Below are 19,536 nucleotides of genomic sequence, written 5' to 3'. Positions count from 1 at the left end.
TAAATAATCCTTTTTGGCCCCCGCCCCTCAGCCCCACTATTTGTACAATTTTTAATCCCTTCCTCCCATGAATGCTTTTGATTAAATATGATTGATAGGCAGTGCAAAGTTCTACAGAAGAAGTTGTTTGTAGCAATATAGACAAATTGCCCCTGGTTGGCCCCGCCCCTCAGCACCCTACGGGGGTCAGCCCATACATTTGTACAATTTTGAATCACCACCACCTAGGGATGCTTCCAGTCCAATATGGTTGATATCCATCACTTAGTTCCAGAGAAGTCACTTAAAGCAATATGGCCAAATTGCCCCCTTTTGGCACCGCCCCTCAGCCCCCTGGGGGGTCAACCCCACCATTTGTACAATTTCGAATCCCCACCACCTAGGGATGGTTCCAGTCAAATTTAGTTAAATTCCAATCATTGGTTAAGAAGAAGAAGAAGTCGTTTAAAGCAATTGTTGACGTACAGATGAGGGAGGCCATGGTATGGCATAAGCTCACCTTGTGCATCAGTCAACAAATTGTACACCACAGAGAATCCTCAGTGCGTCGCAAACACGATACAAAACTCATAAAGAAGTTAACGTTTAAGCTAGAGCGGACAAGAAAGGATCTGTGAAAGATTTAGCAGACAACGCAAGTCAGCAAATACAGCAATGTACAGAAAGACATGACAGCTCCGTACGAAGTTCATTTGTAAGACATACCAGTGTTGGATAGGATGGTGGAACACCAACATCAGAGAGAAACTCGAAATGTGGGCAGAACACTATACAGTCAGTCGACAGGGGCCCTAGATTCCAAACTCTGGGTAAATATTAAATCCAAGTAGAGCAGGACTATCAAATAATGGAATAAGGAGGCAGGGCAGGGGCAGGGCAGGGCAGGGCAGGGGCAGGGCAGGAATGCGGATGGTGTTGTGTGGGGGCAGGGCAGAGTTTGTTACAAATTCAACCATAACTCCATTGAGGAAACTCTGGCACTTTTGTATGGAGAATAAACTCCCTTTGTCCCAGCAAGTTTCTCAGTTATGTAACTACTTCAAAAACCACTCCAAACAAAATAGTTATATCATCTGATAATCAGTACAATGTCATCTGTAAACGTTTATTCAGAGAGTTTGAAACTGTCTACTCTGACCAGAAAGAAACTGGTTTTATGGTAAATATAGTAAATATCATTCTATCACTTCATTAGATGTTTGGACAGATGTTGACAAAAGTCTTGCATTCTTCAACAGGTGGGCGAAAAAAATGCTGTCATTGAATTTACACCAGACAACAAACTAAGCTGGCGGACAACAGATATGTGATTGACAAAAAGAACAGCAACATCACAGCAATAAATTCTAAAGGGAAAAAGAAAATGGGTCAGACCCAGACACCTGGTGACAAATAGTTGTGGAAGCGCAAAGAAAAGCAGGGCTTCAGGGAGACAGACAGAAGTGGTGTTTGACCACGAATTTGATAAGTCTGTAGGTACATTCAGGAAAGACCTTAAAGTATATGCTCTTAATTCTCGGGTCTTCTACCCAGGGTCCAATGAACAAGGTTCTGGCACATCTCTTGTATGACTTAATGCCTTTGTTTAAGGGAGTTCATGATCAGGAAAAAGAAATGTTAATAGACAGATTGAATCACTTTTGAGAAAATTTAAAAAAAAAGAGAAATTGTCTATGTTAATTCCTAATTAATTCAAAAACAAAAAATGAAGTTTTGCAACAGAGAAAACAGAAAAAATAACCTATTCTCATAACCAATTTTAATAAAATAAGCACTTGACATAATTACACAATGGTGGTCTACAGACTGATAACACAGATACACAACCTGGCTCACACCTGACAGGGTTTTACATAACGTTCAGACCATCAACAGGAACTAGGTCTTACAGATGTAACACAATGATATTGAGGACAAGGTAGGAATATCTTGTACTTAGTTATAGTATAATCAACCGTCTCAAACAATTAGAGGTGCTAGTAACAACCTCAAGAGCTGGGAACCTCCTCCAGGTTTTTTAAGCTAGTGTAAGAGGCATGGGAAACCTCCACCGGGTTTTTTAAGCTAAAATGTATGAGGCATGGGAAACCTCCACCGGGTTTCACTAGCCACAACATACATGTAGGAGGCATAGGGAACATTCTGCTTGTATTATAAGCCACAGTGTGAGAGGCATGGGATTGATTTTGTTTAATGTCCAATGGACAGCTAAGGTCATTAAAGGACATTAGAAGCATGGGAAACCTCTGTCAGGTGAGCGAGCCAAAAGAGAGGAGGTCCTGGGAATCATGCTAGGTAAATACAAGCAACAACCTCAAGAGCCTGGAAAACATCCACTGATGTCACTAGCTATAAACTGATATCCAATGAAGCATTGAATGTAAAAAATATATCAGCTTAACTACAACTGAACGATTTTCTAAACTTAAAAAAAAATAAAAATATAAAATATAATTCCAAATAAAAAACAAAAAGCTAATTCCGTTAATTCAGCAATATATTCAATTTTTACCAGGGGAAAATGGGAAATGATTCGAAAAGTTTTGATATTTAATGTATGGAAAACAGTTCTCATTAAAAGTTGAAAAAAATCTAATAGGAAGTACAATATTAATGGTGGCTCAGCAAATGCTCACAACATTCTGACCTATTAAAAACATCTTGCAAACCAAAACTTGACATGATTTTTTATTGTACCACATGTTACAAGGTACACCTGACCAATCACAAGGCTGATACCTGTCTTCTGAAGATTACAAAGGAGCGACAACCGACTTCAAAGCGGATCAATGTTTACTGTTACGCCAACGCGAGATTATTTTGATATACATAAAAGGATCAAATTTGTCTTCTTGTCTCATCTACAACGTTGCATACAATAAGCCTTCGATTTTGTCAAGACATTTTCCAGGGGTGCAGAGTGAAAGTGGGCATAAACCCCTGATTAATGAAGATGCCATTTCACCACAAAAGTTCAAGTCTTGGGTGGCTACCAGTATTACATGATCATCACACAATAATCAGTGGATATTGTCAAGAGCAACCTTTTTTTCATGAAATTTTGTCCAGAAATTAAAAGTTTACCCAACAGTCATGCACATAGGTGATTCAAAAATAAGTTGACAAAGCTTTCATTCAATTTTAACACAAAAATCAAATTCAGCATTATATCAATCGTTGGTAATATCAGAGCTTGAGATAAATTTTAATTTCTGAAAAAAAATTCAAAAAAAAAATCACAAGACTTCACATTTTCTGTGAAATGATATTATTTATTGATATTAAGCCAAAATGACTGAAAATGGATGAAAAGACCTACCATTGCAGAAGAATCAATCACAAAAATGACTTTCTTAACAAAATATTTCTAGTAAATATAACATAAACAATACACCGGACAAGTAGCCCATAGTATAACATAAGCCTGCTTATATTACTGTTTATACAATACCATTATTATACTTTACATTGAAATTGTATTTCTGACAAATAATGTTGATTTCAAGTCTCAAACATCAATCATACAATTATGTCACCAAATGTTGGAAAATACGGCCTTTTAGGAAAACCTTAAGGTACATTCTGCTTAAAATATTAAATTAAATGACAATATTTTCTTTTATTAATAAGCATCATGGACATTCATTAATGTTAAATGTGAAAATATATATCACATGTTACATATCTTACTTAGGGTGTTAGACTCTACAGGAAATCACACGAAAAAGCAAACAACAAGTGAAATCCTGTTTGTCACCAACCTGAGAAATGTACATATTTATCAGGTAGTTTTTTAATTTCTAGTTAAGAGGCAATTTCTCAACATAAATACATCCGCACTTGACCATCTTATGATATACCCACATCGAAAATGTTGGCTGCCTTCGAAAATAAGCTTTGATTCCTTGCAGTCAAATATATCTGGAAAATAAGGCAGCCTTGAAAATATACCTTGGATTCCTTGAAGTCAATTATATCTAAAAAAATCAATTAAGAGGCCCCTATTCAGCTATGACTTCTATACTGATTAAAATGCTTTCAAGTAAGATAGCCGCAAAAATTAGCCATACACATTTAACCATCTACGGGGCTTCTAAAATAAGACAGCCTTCATAAAGGCCAGCTTCGAAAAATGAGCCCAGATCTCCTAACTTAAAAATGCAAAAATAAACTAGATTATTTTAAAGATTTAAGGGCATTGTAGGAAATCCAGACTTTTATCTTAATATGATTTTAAGAATGAAGAATGATCAGTAATTTTTGTATTTTTTTCAAGTAAACTCTTTTTAATATTTTGATGAGTCCCTTACCTAAGAGTTATAGTGGGCTATCAAAATATTGGTGAAGCCCATAAAGAAAAAATTGAGTCCGGTCTCAAATATAACTGAAAAACCTGGGCTGGGAACTGTAAGCTAAGACATCAATATTTCTAAAACTGGAGAGAATGGGGCCTCTTAATTAAACACATACATTGTACTTGGTTATTCTACAACATATCTACATGCCAAGTTATAAAAGCTTAAACACTGAAGTATTTACATCACACAATAGACTAAAAATATACAACACAGGACATTTTACTATTCCATGGTAATATTACAGCCAATGTTTATCAACATTATATCATTGTAGTACTAACAACTTTTATCACAAACTTAGTACTCGAGAACTATCACACAAGCTTTTCTGTTCACGTTAAATAAACTTATCAGGGGACAATACAAACTATCGCCTGTCTGATGTTGTTACACATGTATTTCTCACATAACCACCCAAGTTTTATTTCACGCTGGGCTTCACAATGTGCTGACCCTTGAAAACTGTGTTATTAGGAAATCGTTGATGTTGTACAGTCGGAACTTTTAGCCTGAGGTAGTTTTTGTTCAACTACTGAAATACATGATCATTATCATGCATCTCCTTTAGTTTATGTCTAGTTCAGTCGCTATGATAAAGTTTTGGTCAAATTACAATATGATTTAAGCCAAAATGTATTACACCAGTATTTCTGCACTCAAAGAGTATGTACTGAGGTACCATGAAAAAAGCATGTGGCCATTGATAATGAAGTACAATATACCTGTATCACTGGTGTTATCTTGTGCTACAGGACAGGAAAATCGTGATCGTAGAGAACGAAATGTCCTGAGGCCATGTTAAATCAGCCGTCTAATGTCACTATTCATCTTTTCTAGGTAGACGGGGAAGAATTACAGTGAGTACCTGTGATGTATAATACAAGTCTAGCCAATCTAATTAAAATCAGATCTCTGACCTAATTATGAAATTAAACAATTAACTGAGCAAGCCGGCAAACTCCTCGTGCTTGTTAGCACTGATGACATCCTATGACAGTTAGATATGTTCAAGTCCTATCTACATGTAGGAATACATGTTAGTGTATTCTGAGAAGCAGAAAACCTAAGTTAGACAAAAAGGATTTTTTTTCTTTATTTTATTTCAGTGATTTTAAACTAAAACAATCTATACTTTGTAGCAATGTTTAAATTTGGCAGTCTTAATTAGGGCCACACAGTTCGCAAAAATTTATTCACAGAAAATAAGACCATTTATGATAACGAATTGAAATTATGATCATTATATATATTAGAGCGAGTAAATATTGAAACTAAATTATGACTTTTATCTATTCTAGCAAGCTAATTCAGTAGACATAAATCCTGATTAATTCTCACCGTCTCATACTTCATACATCGACGGCCTACCAGTGAATGTATTAAGGCAATATTTGTATCATCAATGAAGCAATGAAATCAAATTTATTGATTAGGACCAAACTTTCAAAAAGTCTAGCGCTATTCCTGGCTATCTGCTCATCAATCACCTTTATGGTTGTTATCATTTGATTAAAACAACTCAATGAAATGATGTCAGCCTTGCTATTTGTTGGTATATGTCAGTACACAGGTAATGATGACAAAAATAACAAACCCAAAACAGGCTGATATAGTGAGAAAACTTTTAAAACTCTGTGAAGAAAGATTTTGTCAATAAAATTAGTACAAATGATTAATTAAATAGGATTTATTAAAAGATAAGGGAGATGGATGAAGTAGTATTCAAGCAGGACAGAACGCAAAAAAAACAGGACATTGTAGATGAACAGCATGAAAATAGGATCAAAATGATGACAGTAGTGAGCGATTTAAGGATCCCTGTACCACTGCCAAAAACTGTAACTAATTATTGGAAACTGATTTTGTCAGCATGACTATAGCTTTGATAAATCATTTGTGGAAAGAAGACCAAACCTTGCAACAGTCTTCGTGAAAATTAAAAGAGATGAAATTAACATGATGAAAATAATCAAACATCAGTGTAATGTTCTGATTGTAGAAATTCAGAAGGACTAGACAGGGATTAGAACCCTGAACTTCAGACTGTTACACCATCACTTTAACTGACCGAGACACCTCGTCGACAGAAGTGTCCGCGCCCAACTGTGTGACAGTCATAGCCAAATGGAGGTTTACCTTATCCACTGTAGACCATAATGGACTTATCCAGATCAATGCATGGTAGAGTTTATTAAAGTTACATGGGGTGAAAGGGTTAAGTCACTGTATATACAAACAAAAAGTGCAGTGGGACAGGGATCCTTAAGATGAAGGTTATAAGTACATGAATACACTCATACAAAGCTGGATCACTATTCTATTACCAATTGTACAGAGGTAGAATATTCCAACACCTATTGATTGTATAGACATTTTTTTGTATTTTTTCCCCCTTTCCATTGATGAAGTCTCTGCCAGCCTACATGTACACTGTAGGTACAGGTCTATCTGGAGGCAGTACGCTTTGTACACTGAGAAACAGCTTCGTCCAGACACAGGGGCTTAGTCTTGTGTACTGGGGACCACTTGGATATCCTCTTTGGCTCTGGCATGTTAGGGGTGTTCAACACCCTCTGTTTCCTCGGCTGTAACACAGAGTCAAGGAAATGATGTTATATAAACCGTGCAACAGTAGTGTTACTAATAACTATAACAATGTACATATATCTATAAGATTATAATCCAAAGATATAAGATTTTCATGAATATTCGCATAAGGTCTTCATACATGTATTAAATTAACTGCACAGAACTCCTGATTATAATGCAATCCAGATTATTGTTATCAGAATATCAGATATATAAGTGCACCAATACACTGAGCACTTTCCCATTTCTTCACTAGTTNGGGTGATTTGAATAGCCCACCATCAGATGATGGTGGGCTAAAAAAACAAAAATGCTATGTAATATGCAGTATTGTGCACGCCATATCTTGCTCACCAAGGACTATGGTAGGCCCTGATAGGGCTCAACACTTTACTTATAAATATTATTAACTCTAAACAGTTAATTGACTCCTGTCTAAAGACTACAATGCAATCTATAAATTAATGTTCATAGTTTGGTAATAACTTTATTACTGATACATGTATTTTGAAGTGAAAACTATACCAGTTAATTTTTAAACCTGTAATTATTCCTTCATTTTCTGTGATTCTAGCTTCTGATCGATCCATTCGATACATCAATTATTTTTTAGTTTTTATGTATATTCATTAACATAAAATAAATGATGCAACGATGGATGACATGAATATCAGATATGTACTCTTTTTGTCAGCAGTCTTAAATGCAGTATAACTACAAGTATCCCTACAGCCATAACACCACCAGACCTTTACCGTGCAAGCATGTCTGATTATAAAGCCAAAGCCAAGCACCACAGTTCCTTCATATGTACATGTACATACATGCTAGGCCAAATACAGGCTTTACATATGCATAGGGTTACATCCTGAAAAGAAATTTGGATACCCCGCTATAGTAGGGGGTATCTATTTGTTTCATGTTTTTCTTTGTGACTTCTGATTTTAACAATGCCAAATCTAGACTTGACAGCAAGCACTAGAACTGACTCAGTATGGCAAGCTTTTTACCCCAGTTTACATGGCGAATTACTTTTGACAGGTCCCGCGTAACCTTGGCGCAGTTGGCAAAATCATATCCGATAGAAAAATGGTCGACCAGCGGCCTCTTATGTTGTAGGAGAACCCCCAACCCCTTCCAAAGAGCACTAGGAAAAGTTTCTTTTGAGAAAGTTTTGAAACGAAGGTTCTCCATGAAAAGGTGAAGAAACTGATTAAAAACTTTATTTACATTGACTTGCTGTAAAGGCTCTGCGCCTAAAGCATTATTTAAATTGAAAATAGTGTGAAAAGTTATTTTAAACCAAGGGACGTAACTCTATTAAAAAGTAAGGTTACTATTCATTCTCATTCCCATGATGTAAGAGTTCTGGGTACAAAGAATCGTTTAAATCTGAGCAGTACCTTTGGAAGAGTTATTCCAACAATAAAAAGGGGTATAACTCCATTAGATTAGGGAGGTAACTCCAATCAGCATACATTATTCACATCCCATTAATGAAGTGTTATGTGTACCAAGTGTCATTTATATAAGCACAGTAACTTTGGAGTATGGTAGTGTGAACAATGTTTTCTTAATTCACACCCCCTTAACATAAGTGTTGTCTACCAAGGATTATTGAAATTGGTGTTTTAATTTGGGAGGAGTAGTGTGTACAATGTTTTTTGACCAAGGGAAATAACACCATAAATTTGGAAGGTAACTGAAATTAAAATGCTTTATTAATATCCGATTAATTTAAGTGTTATCTGTACTAAGTGTCATCCACACCAGTTTGGTTCTTTGGGAGGAGCAGTGCAAAGTATGTTTTTAAACAAGGGGGCATAACTCCATATATTGTGGAAGTAACTCCAATCTCAATTCTTTATTCACATCCCCTCTATCTAAATGTAAGCATATTGTGTACCAAGTATCATTATACTGGGGTACATTCAACATCAGGGATAATGCGGTTGAACCGGTTGAACCGGTTGAACCGGTTGAACCTGTAAAGAAAACGACAGGTACAGATCTGGACCGAGGCTGACCTCAGGAAAATTTGGCACGTTTAGATTGAGGGGTCCAGATGCGCCTGACNTGACCTCAGGAAAATTTGGCACGTTTAGATTGAGGGGTCCAGACGCACCTGACCGAAACTAAAATACTGACTATTGCCAATTTGCGTTATTTCTTTCTAAAACAATGTCAAGTCACATGTAGTTTCTAAGTTACGTTATGTAATTCAGTGGACGGATGAAAGAAGGTCATAATATTCTTGAAACACTGTTTTTTATTCTCCGAAACTGGATTTTTAGCTCTGCTTATAGAACGGTCCAAGTGTGTTCGTTTATCGTGGAAAATTTCTGCGCCACACGTACCGTTTCAACTGGGATACGCGAATGTAGCCTTGGTGTAGTGCTTTGGGAGGAGTAATGTAAACAAGTGTTTTAAACGAAGGGGCATAACTCCATTAATCTTGGCTGTCACTCCAATCTATATACTTTATTCACATCTCCTCGACGTATGGAGGTTCAGTCAGACAGAAAACTCAATTCCAGAATATTCACCCCTAAACTTTGTTGGTTGTATATTAAGGGCAATTAATGTACTCCTGGACAGGCATATTTTCTTATGCAGTCTTATTGTATGGCGCTTAAGTTTCAAACAGATCAGAGAGTCCAGTATTTAGCTGTTTTGTTTGCCAAATCAAATTGGCAACATAGCCTTGTGTGTACATGTATATATATTTTAATGTTGTACATATAGTGACAATCGCCTTGTCAAAATATTAGAACTAAAGAATATACATCATTGAACATGTCAATATTTATTATGAAATGTTACATTATAATTAATAATATGATATAGATATATATGAATGTATGCCATCAAATGTTATAATTATAGGTAAGTATGATACAGGTATGATATAGATTCAGGCCTCAGTTTCATGAACATTCCTTAGCTTAAGATAAGAATTTTTCATTAACTCCAGCACTGTTTTCACTATTGAGATATTATGTTTTGTACAAAATCTTACTTTACATATTTCATGAAACTGCAGCCATGTACATGTAAGTACAGGTATGGGATCAAATGTTACAGATGGATATTATTTGATATTTCAATACAAGGTGATCACTACAAAAAGGCCCAATACGTTGGTGTGGAGATGAAATATCTACTGTCTCAAAACTAACATGCATTTTCCTGGTATACCGCATACATGATTGTCTACAGTCTATCAAAGAAACTCTAAACATATGTGCAACAAAATCCATCTTCAAGGAAAAAGCATTGCAAAAATTGTTCGCACACAAGACATAGAATGTGAAAGCAAATATCTAGAAATTGGGGCTTGATGCTCAAGCTTGAATATCACGATCAGGATATATATCTTATACAGTACTGTACAAGTTTGACATGAGTTTCAAAGTCAATGCTATTGACAGATTACAAAGCTTAATGACTTTTTAAAAGACGCTGCAGTTTTTCAAACATTTTGTCTAAATATAAATGACTTGCACTAATGGTTGACTATAAAACAAAAGAGCAATTTCTGTTCATGGCAGCATGAAGCATAAAGAAAATATGTTTGTGACATATCTCTATCGTTATAGATACTTAATTTCAAATGGAATATCTGTAAAGAGCTTGGTTATTAATGCATTACATTGGGGAAAAATAAGTCTTCTGACCAATTAATATTCTCGTCTACATGTGACCTTGACCTTTGATGATGAATATCAGTATATACATCTACTGTAGGAGCATTTCCATAGTAACTCTTATATAACAAATAATTGACAGAGAACAACCCTATAGTTCCAGTGGGGTAGTGGGGAAGTGGGGTTTTGGAATGGGGGATGGGGGATGGGGGCAAGAGGTGTCTGGCCTAAAGTTCTATCGGTAGTTTAAGTCGAGTCAAGACTCATATCATTGTCACTAATCACTTGTATAGCATGCAGGTAGCTTGTAAGAGTATAGTTTGGATAATGCATTGTACCTACAAACTCTAGGCATTGGTTGTTGAAATCTTACAAGCAGCCTAGAAAGAGATGATAAATGTTCCATCCAGTAAATACGTTTAAAGCTGTGACATATATATATATAAACAAGGAAGATCAAAGTTAGTACACAAAATTGTATATCTGTGTTGTAGAATATCTGGAATGTTAAATTCAGACAGACATGTACACTATTGATAACTAAGTGACTTCTGCATCCTATTAAAGTGATATTAGGCGAAATCGACAGCAAAACAAGTTATAAGCAGAGATTTGTTTTTGTGAACAAAAAAGGAATATCTGCTTAACCATTAAAAAGTTATGGCCAAGACAAGATATTCCTGAAAATTTTCCACTTATTTGACCTTTGACCTTGAGGTCAAGGCAGGAATCAATATAGATATTTGGGGAATCTACCCTTTTTTAAGATTTGGGGGAGTTGAAATTTTGATACAAGGCTCTAGTGTCATCAAGATAAAAGATAAAACAAAATTTACGACATGCATGTATGCAGTACATTTCATTTTATAAATATTTTTAAGCTTAACCCTGAGGCTGCTACGCCCGGCATATGCCGTTCTGAAAAGTTGGGTCGTCAGTGCTACGCTTGGCATATGCCGTTTCTCAGTCTGTAGGTTTTGATCAGTAAACAGGAAGTGTGAAGTCGGGTTGTTGCTATACCAAACTCGAACGTGTATAGTAGAAGGCTTCTGATTGGTTGTTTTGTCATTACTTTTGATATTCCCGGCAGTGTACCCTAGTAATAGCCAAAGGTGTGCAAGAGAATTTCAAATAGGAAAAAATGTCATAAAAATGGCTGACGTGTAGATTTAAGCGATGAATATGATGGTAAACATTTATTCTCCAGCGTCACCTACGATGATAATAAAGGTTTTGAAGGGTTTGACATGGTTGATGTGGAAATACTTTGGTGTAACATAATATGTAACTTTCCAAAGAACAGCTTTGTGCCCTACGCAAACAGGAAAATATCGGCGGACCGAGGCGCACATGTCGTCTGCAGGTGAGGCCGAATTGAACACTGACATTGATACGTTTTGAGCTGATTGATTTCTTCAAACTATTTATCGATGATTTAATCATAAACTAGACCGTAGCATTTATTTATCTATATATGACGACTGTGACAGTAAATATATTGAATGACGACCTGAAACCTGTAGCAAATCACATGCAATTCTCGATGAAATACCTGACCTTTTTACCTGAGAATCTCCGTGTAAATGTACAGCGTCTTATGTCAAAAATGAAGTTTATAATCTGTTATCATTTGCAAATCACATTTGCTGACAAAAATAATTTTAAAATGATCTTTCTGGTGGTTAAATCCGATTAATTAAAAGTTTCACCTTTTCTTACCTTTATTACCACCTGTACAGGTAAATACTGAAGCAACTTTAGAATTGAAAATGTTAATATAAATTAGAGACAATAACGAACAATTTTCTTATAACTTTTTTTCACATATAACAGATATTTTTCAAGTTATGCACATTTGAAAAATCAAATAAATTAATTTATATTTCAATAATTAGTTCAGCAGTGTGTCCCTTTACATAGAAATCAATGTAGCAGCCTAAGGGTTAAGTATTCATCAAAGTGAAATCCCCCCTTTTGTCACAAACGTCGGGGGTTGACACCAACACTAGTCCGCTAGTCCTGGACTAGTAGATTTCAGCAAGGACTAGTGAATCACCTAACCTAACAGGTCCTTTGGACTTGTGAAAAATATGATCATAAAATAAAAATATTACTTTCTAAAATTTAGAAAACTGCTTGAAATAAAATAAATTGCATGATAATCGTCAAAACTTACCTAAAACTTCCCCATATTTTTAAGGCAGTAGGTATTTTTTAAGTCCTCTACAATCAATTAATTTTGATATTTCATGCTGTAGATCGCGATGTTTCCTTATCAGGAAATCTTGTACTAGTTACATTGACGAAGGACTAGTAATACAATTTATTCAACTAGTCCTGTGGACTACCAAACAAAAAAAGTTAGTGTCTATCCCTGAACGCCATCAAACAGTCCATCATATTTACAGGGTTGTCTGTGGTAACCAATTACAGAACCTCCACTTGATATCTGGGGCCAGTGGTGGTGGAGGGGGTGAGTGCCCTGGCAAAATTTGGTATTCATCTTTTGTTCAAAAATTGATATTATGGCTCTGCATGGAGAGTGAATAAGTAACTTGGCCCCATTGAAAATAATATTTTGCAATTTTTAAATCTGCAAGGCCAACTCCCCCCTTCTCCCAAAAAATCAAATGGTTGTCCCATTAACCCTTTCACCCCTATGTAACTTTAGTAGACTCTACAATGCATTGATATGGATGAGTCCATCTACAGTGGTGAAAGGGTTAAAGGAGCTATTATCAAGCTATACATGTATACTTGTGTTGCACTACACATAATGTATAATAAAATTTCATAAGCATTTTTAACACATACAGGCAGCTGAGTCATATCATTGGCATTTTAACAGGAGGCAAACAGTATAAAACTTAAATATATGTTCATACTTTGTTTAACTATGAAGGAATAACACAAAGTGAACGAGATACATTCTTGTACTACGGTTAAGCTTACCATTAGTGCACTGGGGGAGTGTTCATTGATTTCATCAAGACTTGCATACTGGAAACAAATACAAATATGTTTTACTAACATAGCTGAGGAAACAGAAGTATCAATTAGAATTAATACTGCTACATATCATATAAGTCAAGGTCATTCATTTGAACAAAAAATGGGTAGCCTTTTATGCCAGCATGTTAATGGCTATAATACAGCAATGGCCCATACAGACACATCAAGTTATCTAAAAATACTCATTAAACTGAAATTTATATTAAATTCAATTTCAATATGTAAGAATTGAAGAAAAATGATAAACCCGATCTGTAAAATTATCTATAGCTGGTATCCATTATCACAATTCTAAATTTATGTATTTATTTATTTCAATTCAACAGACCCTAAGGTCCAATAAAAGAATTGATAACAACATGTATGTTATATATATGATATAATAAAGGACTAGATCCCATTTGATATTTATATCAAGACTCACCATTCCAACGCTCTGTTTCCTGGCCAACCGCGGACCACGCCCCCTTGTGGTGAAGGGAGAATCGCACACACTGCTGTAGGAGGATGTACTGCTCCCACTTCTACAGGACAGAGGGCTGTAACACAATAACCAAAGTAGGTAACAAATTAACACAAATGGTGGTCTGTAACATACACAACTAAATACACTCCTACAGGACAGAGGGCTTTAACACAATAACCAAAGTAGGTAACAAATTAACACAAATGGTGGTCTGTAACATACACAACTAAATACACTTCTACAGGACAGAGGGCTGTAACACAATAACCAAAGTAGGTAACAAATTAACACATATGGTGGTCTGTAACATACACAACTAAAAACACTTCTACAGGACAGAGGGCTGTAACACAATAACCAAAGTAGGTAACAAATTAACACAAATGGTGGTCTGTAACATACACAACTAAATACACTTCTACAGGACAGAGGGCTGTAACACAATAATCAAAGAAGGTAACAAATTAACACAAATGGTGGTCTGTAACATACACAACTAAATACACTTCTACAGGACAGAGGGCTGTAACACAATAACCAAAGAAGGTAACAAATTAACACAAATGGTGGTCTGTGAGGGGTTAGCTGTCACAAGAACGAAAAGAACTGTAGGGAGCCGTAAAAGAAATATCCTATGGTAGGTAAATGATAAACATGTTGTCGTGGTAACTAAAAACGTTTGTGGGTACCCCTGTACTGTCTTTCATGGCCTATACTTAACAAATGATTCCAATGAGGCTAAGTTTATCAAGCTTCTATTTATGTCTGCTTCATGGACACTCAATATATGTCATATATCCCTTAATACCTTAATTGTATAAGAATAGCTTCCCCTTGCCAGTATTTCAAAGCCAAAAAAGAAATAGGTATTGGCTGCCATTGCCCATAATCAATTCATCTGAGATCGTTTCTAAATACCTGGCAAATTTTGCCCAAATTTCAACTGAGTCATGTCTTAGCATATTGTATATAACAACCATGTTATATCAGTATTATTTTGTTTGTTTGTTTGATTTTGTTTAACGTCCTATTAACAGCTAAGGTCATTTAAGGACGGCCTCCCCTGTGTGCAAGATGCATGCGTGTAGTGTTAGTGTGTGTATTTTGGGAGGCTGCGATATGTTCGTGTTTGTCTCCTTGTGATAGCGCGGAACTGATGCCGACTTTATAGTGCTACCTCACTGAAACATCCTGCCGAAGACACTCAGCAGGACGCCCCACCCGGTCACATTATACTGACAACGGGCGAACCAGTCGTCCAACTCCTAATTTGCTGAGCGTTAAGCAGGAGTATAAACTACCATTTTTAAAGACTTTGGTATGTCTCGGCCAGGGGACAGAACCCAAAGCCTTCCTCACTGGGGCGAACGCTCAACAAATGGCCAAAAGTGAGGCATTGTCAAGGGAGACATTAGGAAGAAGAAAGTTATTTAGGAAGGAGAAAAGAGATAAGGTCCCAAATTTAGTCGCCTCTTACGATCATGCAATATTAAACATAATTCTTAAGTTATTGTGTGCAAACCTGACACCAATCAAAACGTAGTACATGTTTTCTAAATTTATTATTTGCAGATTTTGCTTAACTTTAAACTAAACCTTTGTCTTTCTATATTATTAATATTGACCAATTTTATTAGAACCTGACCATACAAGTATTTGGTTAAGTTACGAAAACTCTGTGGAAATGGGACAAAAAGTTTACAAGATTCTTATTTCCTATACTTTTTCAGGCTGGCTGCAAAAATGAAACTTCCCGAATTGTTAAGATAAAGTAAACTCTACACAATAGGTAGAAAATTAGCACAGAAAAAAAATGAATACATATATAACTGCTCAGCATTCAGTCTCATAAACAGTTCATTACTTTGAAAAATTCTTCAATGGAAGGAAGTTTCCCTCAACTTCCATTATCATTTCTTATGGAGTCCCGATTAAAGCTAAGGAATGTCATAAAACCACCTTGGACTAATCTGGACCTTGTGTCGGTATCTAAATTACAAGTTTTTCAGAATCAAGAGATCCTAGATATGTATATATTGCAGGTTTACCTGTAAAAAGGCCAACACGAAATTTATTGAACCCCAAACTAGTGCAGAGGGTCACATACATATTTAGCAAAAAATATAGTATAATATTAAACCTGGGAGGAGGAATGGAGCTTATGGAGCTTATGGAACTCGTCCTGGAAGAGTTGGGTGTTGGTAGACATGACCGTCGTTTGCTGGTCGAGGATGGCGTACTGCTCATAAAGTTACTAGTGCTTCTGTAACAGAACACATGCCAGAATTCTTACAGACAAGTCAGTATTTCTCATCAGTACCACTTTAACATGCACCATTGTGTGTAAGGAGTCTGAGGTTTATCAAAGAATTCCAGTCCAGTCGCAATAACTCCAACAGTTATTTGTCTCAAATCTATACCCAACTAACTACTGTAAAAATTCTGCATGTTTCTCACCAACAGTAATAAACATGAAGGTTGTCAAATATAATTCATAAACAAATCCATAAAAAAGCAATGTCTGAACACTTTCAAAATGAGAAAAAATATATTAAAAGAATTGTCAATACAACAAATTAAAGAACAAGAAACTGTGTTTTAACTTTCACAACTGCAGTAATCAATGATAATTTTTATGTTATTTTTGTCTTATTAGGTTTACCAAAATCTAGGTATCACATATAAGATAGGTAAAAGATCTGTTGTTAAAAACAAAAATGTTTTCTACACTCCAGATATTTACGAAAACCCCCAGAAAAGATCTTGTAAAATAACAAATGAAAACAGAAACCAAACAATAACACTTTTAAGAAACGTTGCGATACCTACCCTGACGTTGAAGGAGTGGCAGTAAATGTACTAGACAGGAGTTTGGGCTGGACGTTCTTTTGTACTTTGATTGGTGTGGACATAGAAACATGTCCCGAGGAACTGGACCCTAACCTGACACTGGGCTTTTTCTCCACTGGAAGGAATCACAAATATATATAACACATAGACACATCCTGGCAAGGCAGACATAGATACCTTTTCTGATACTGAACTTTTCAATCTACTTGAATAATCGCAAACATGACAACCTAGTTACTATTCCCTACACACCTCCGGATGATAAAGGTATACTTCAAATTATTTTTTACTTAATTGACCTTTGACCTACAATGTAGAGGTGAATGTCTCAAAGACTTAATTAAGAGCAGTTTATTTGACTATTACGAGCAATTTTCTTTCAAACTAGATCAGTTGATACCTTATAAGCTGATTTTTCTGTTTTAAATAGTATAACGATTGGCAATAAGATTCCAATCAACCTTAGATTCCCATCAACCTTAGATTCCCATCAACCTTAGATTCCCATCAACCTTTAACACAGACCTGTTCGTGACTGGATTCCAGCTGGTGCCATTGCCTTGACAGGCCCATTGGACACTTTGGTGTTGCTAGGCATAGCTATCGTCTTTTTCTTAATCTGACTTGGTTGTAGTAAGCTAAGCTTTGATGCTGGTCGCTTGCTTCCAGGAGCCTCAGATGCATTTGTAGACTTGGGCTCCGATATAGTGTAGGATCTGTTCAGTTTTGTACCACTACTACCGGGAATCTTTAACTTACTCTCCTTGCCTGATGCTGGAGTGATGGAGCGGCTCCCTGTCATACTGATGGTTGTATTCAATGATTTGCGATTCGATGTTGAATTTGTATTTCTATTTGTGGACGAGTCAGTTTTTACAGCTAAACAACTTTTCAGGGGTTGAATTGATCTACGATTTGGATTACTAACTGTTCTGTTTGCTGAAGCATTGACAGAATTATTATTGGACATGTCTGAATCTTTAGTAAATGTTTTAGGAGGTTGTAAAGATCGCTTCAAAGAGGAACTGGGAGGTTTACTTCCTGTTGTAGCAATTGATGTACTGCTGGATGTGTCTATAGCTTTGACAGCCAGATGGCTTTTTGGAGGCTGAATGCTTTTTGGAGGCTGAAGCCTTTGTGTTGGTCTTGCAAGTCCACTCTTTTTGTCGGGTATCTGAAATGTTTGAAATTATTTATTTTACTTATATTTGAAGGCTAAACATACATAGGAGGAAAAAGTCCAAACTATGTCAGGCATTGAATAGCATAATTTCATTTCTTCTTCATACACAGTTGGAAGTAATGCCAGACTCTTCTGTAGATTCTGAAAATCTCACGCATTTAATTATATATCAAATTTATATTATAAAGCAATACATTGTTTTGCACAATACAGAAATTATTTGTTAAACAATATAAACATATATATGGGCCTCCTTTGATGGAAATCGCAATTAATACAAAATTAAAACAAAGCTATGGAGCTTAATATAAAGTCTAACCGAAGTCAGTGAAATGGAAAGTAATAAGTACTTGAGATATATTGGTGTACTATTACTGAAGATGTCTAAACAGATTAACTTCTAGTATTAATTATAGCTATATCAGAGAAATGGAGCGGAATCTGAACCCTAATTAAAGTCACTGAAGTGGAAAATATAGGCCACAGTGACCTATATGTCATATTATGGTGTAGTACTCCTTAAAAAATATCTGCATATATATTTTGATGTCTATTAGACTTGCAGTATCAGAGAAGGGGGCAGATTGGTTGAGTGGTTAACACTTCGGTCTTTCATGCATGTGGCCCAGGTTTGATCACTGAAGTCGTTGTATGCATGGATTATTCAGAGAAAGTGTTTTTCTCCTGCCCACGCAACTCCAACAACCCAGGTGGAGTATAAAATGGTCCGGGGTGGATGTTGCGGTATCTGTGTTGTAGCATTCAAGTGAGGTGGCAGTATAAATGATACCGTTGGAAGCACGGTCCCACTAAAGCCATAAATAATACATCTCCAGCATACACACATAGCGATATATTAGCTAGGTGGCATAGGACTAGTAGTTAATGCCTGATAAGGCAGCTCCTGCAAATTCCTCAAAACTTGTATTGATTATGAGTTTGATATCTATGTACTGTAAAGCACTTTAGAGTGGCTTATATACGCTAGATAGGGCGTTATATCAAATGTTGTATATTATTATTAAATGTTGTAATTAATTATTAGAAATGGAGCTAACCAAACGAATGGAGCTGAATGCAAAATCTAACCAAAGTCAGTGAAGCAGAAAATTTAGGTCACAGTGACCTCAATGTCAAATGGGTATGCAGTACTCCTGAAGATATACCTGTGTATAGAGTTTGATGACTGGGACTTGTAGTATCAGAGAAATAGGAAATAATAACAAGAGGCCCAAGGGCCTTAGCGGTCACCTGAGTTATATCATAGGTACTGGTAGCTTTATTTTATTGTTTAGATGTGATGTGGAAATCAGCATGTAAACTAAGTGAAATACAATACTTGTCATGTCATCAAAGGATAAGAATTTGAAAATATTGGTAAATGTTCCCTTTGGGGCCCCGCCCTAGCCCCTGGGGATGGGGCAGGAATCC

The 19,536-nt window shown here is 36.0% G+C and overlaps 1 protein-coding gene and 1 long non-coding RNA gene across 6 annotated transcripts in view; one reads left to right on the top strand and one right to left on the bottom strand.

The window, feature by feature from the left end:
• LOC110460957 overlaps window positions 1–1,661 on the top strand; it is a 29,222-nt gene extending 27,561 nt beyond the window's left edge. Inside the window, exon 3 of the long non-coding RNA XR_002464068.1 lies at window positions 1,239–1,661. This is a non-coding gene — a long non-coding RNA (uncharacterized LOC110460957). The remainder of the gene's footprint in view (window positions 1–1,238) is intronic.
• An 83-nt stretch (window positions 1,662–1,744) lies between these two features.
• The window catches only part of LOC110460953 (phosphatidylinositol 3-kinase 2-like), a 28,769-nt gene continuing 10,977 nt past the window's right edge, over window positions 1,745–19,536 (bottom strand). For 2 of the 5 annotated variants that reach the window (XM_021514186.1, XM_021514185.1), the window contains exons 8-13: window positions 17,448–18,096; window positions 16,902–17,037; window positions 16,213–16,335; window positions 14,031–14,145; window positions 13,547–13,594; window positions 1,745–6,943 (exon numbers count right to left, since the gene is read on the bottom strand). In XM_021514186.1, coding sequence (XP_021369861.1) covers window positions 6,803–6,943; window positions 13,547–13,594; window positions 14,031–14,145; window positions 16,213–16,335; window positions 16,902–17,037; window positions 17,448–18,096 — 1,212 coding nt within the window. In that variant the 3' untranslated portion in view covers window positions 1,745–6,802. Of the gene's footprint in view, window positions 6,944–10,932; window positions 10,975–13,546; window positions 13,595–14,030; window positions 14,146–16,212; window positions 16,336–16,901; window positions 17,038–17,447; window positions 18,097–19,536 lie in introns of all 5 variants that reach the window. The other 3 variants (XM_021514188.1, XM_021514187.1, XM_021514189.1) reach the window with 3 other exon arrangements.

This window comes from Mizuhopecten yessoensis, unplaced genomic scaffold (genome assembly GCF_002113885.1).
Source record: "Mizuhopecten yessoensis strain PY_sf001 unplaced genomic scaffold, ASM211388v2 scaffold10529, whole genome shotgun sequence".
Lineage (NCBI taxonomy): Eukaryota > Metazoa > Mollusca > Bivalvia > Pectinida > Pectinidae > Mizuhopecten > Mizuhopecten yessoensis.
The sequence above is the reverse complement of the archived record's forward strand: the minus strand, read 5'-3'. Positions and strand labels throughout refer to the sequence as shown.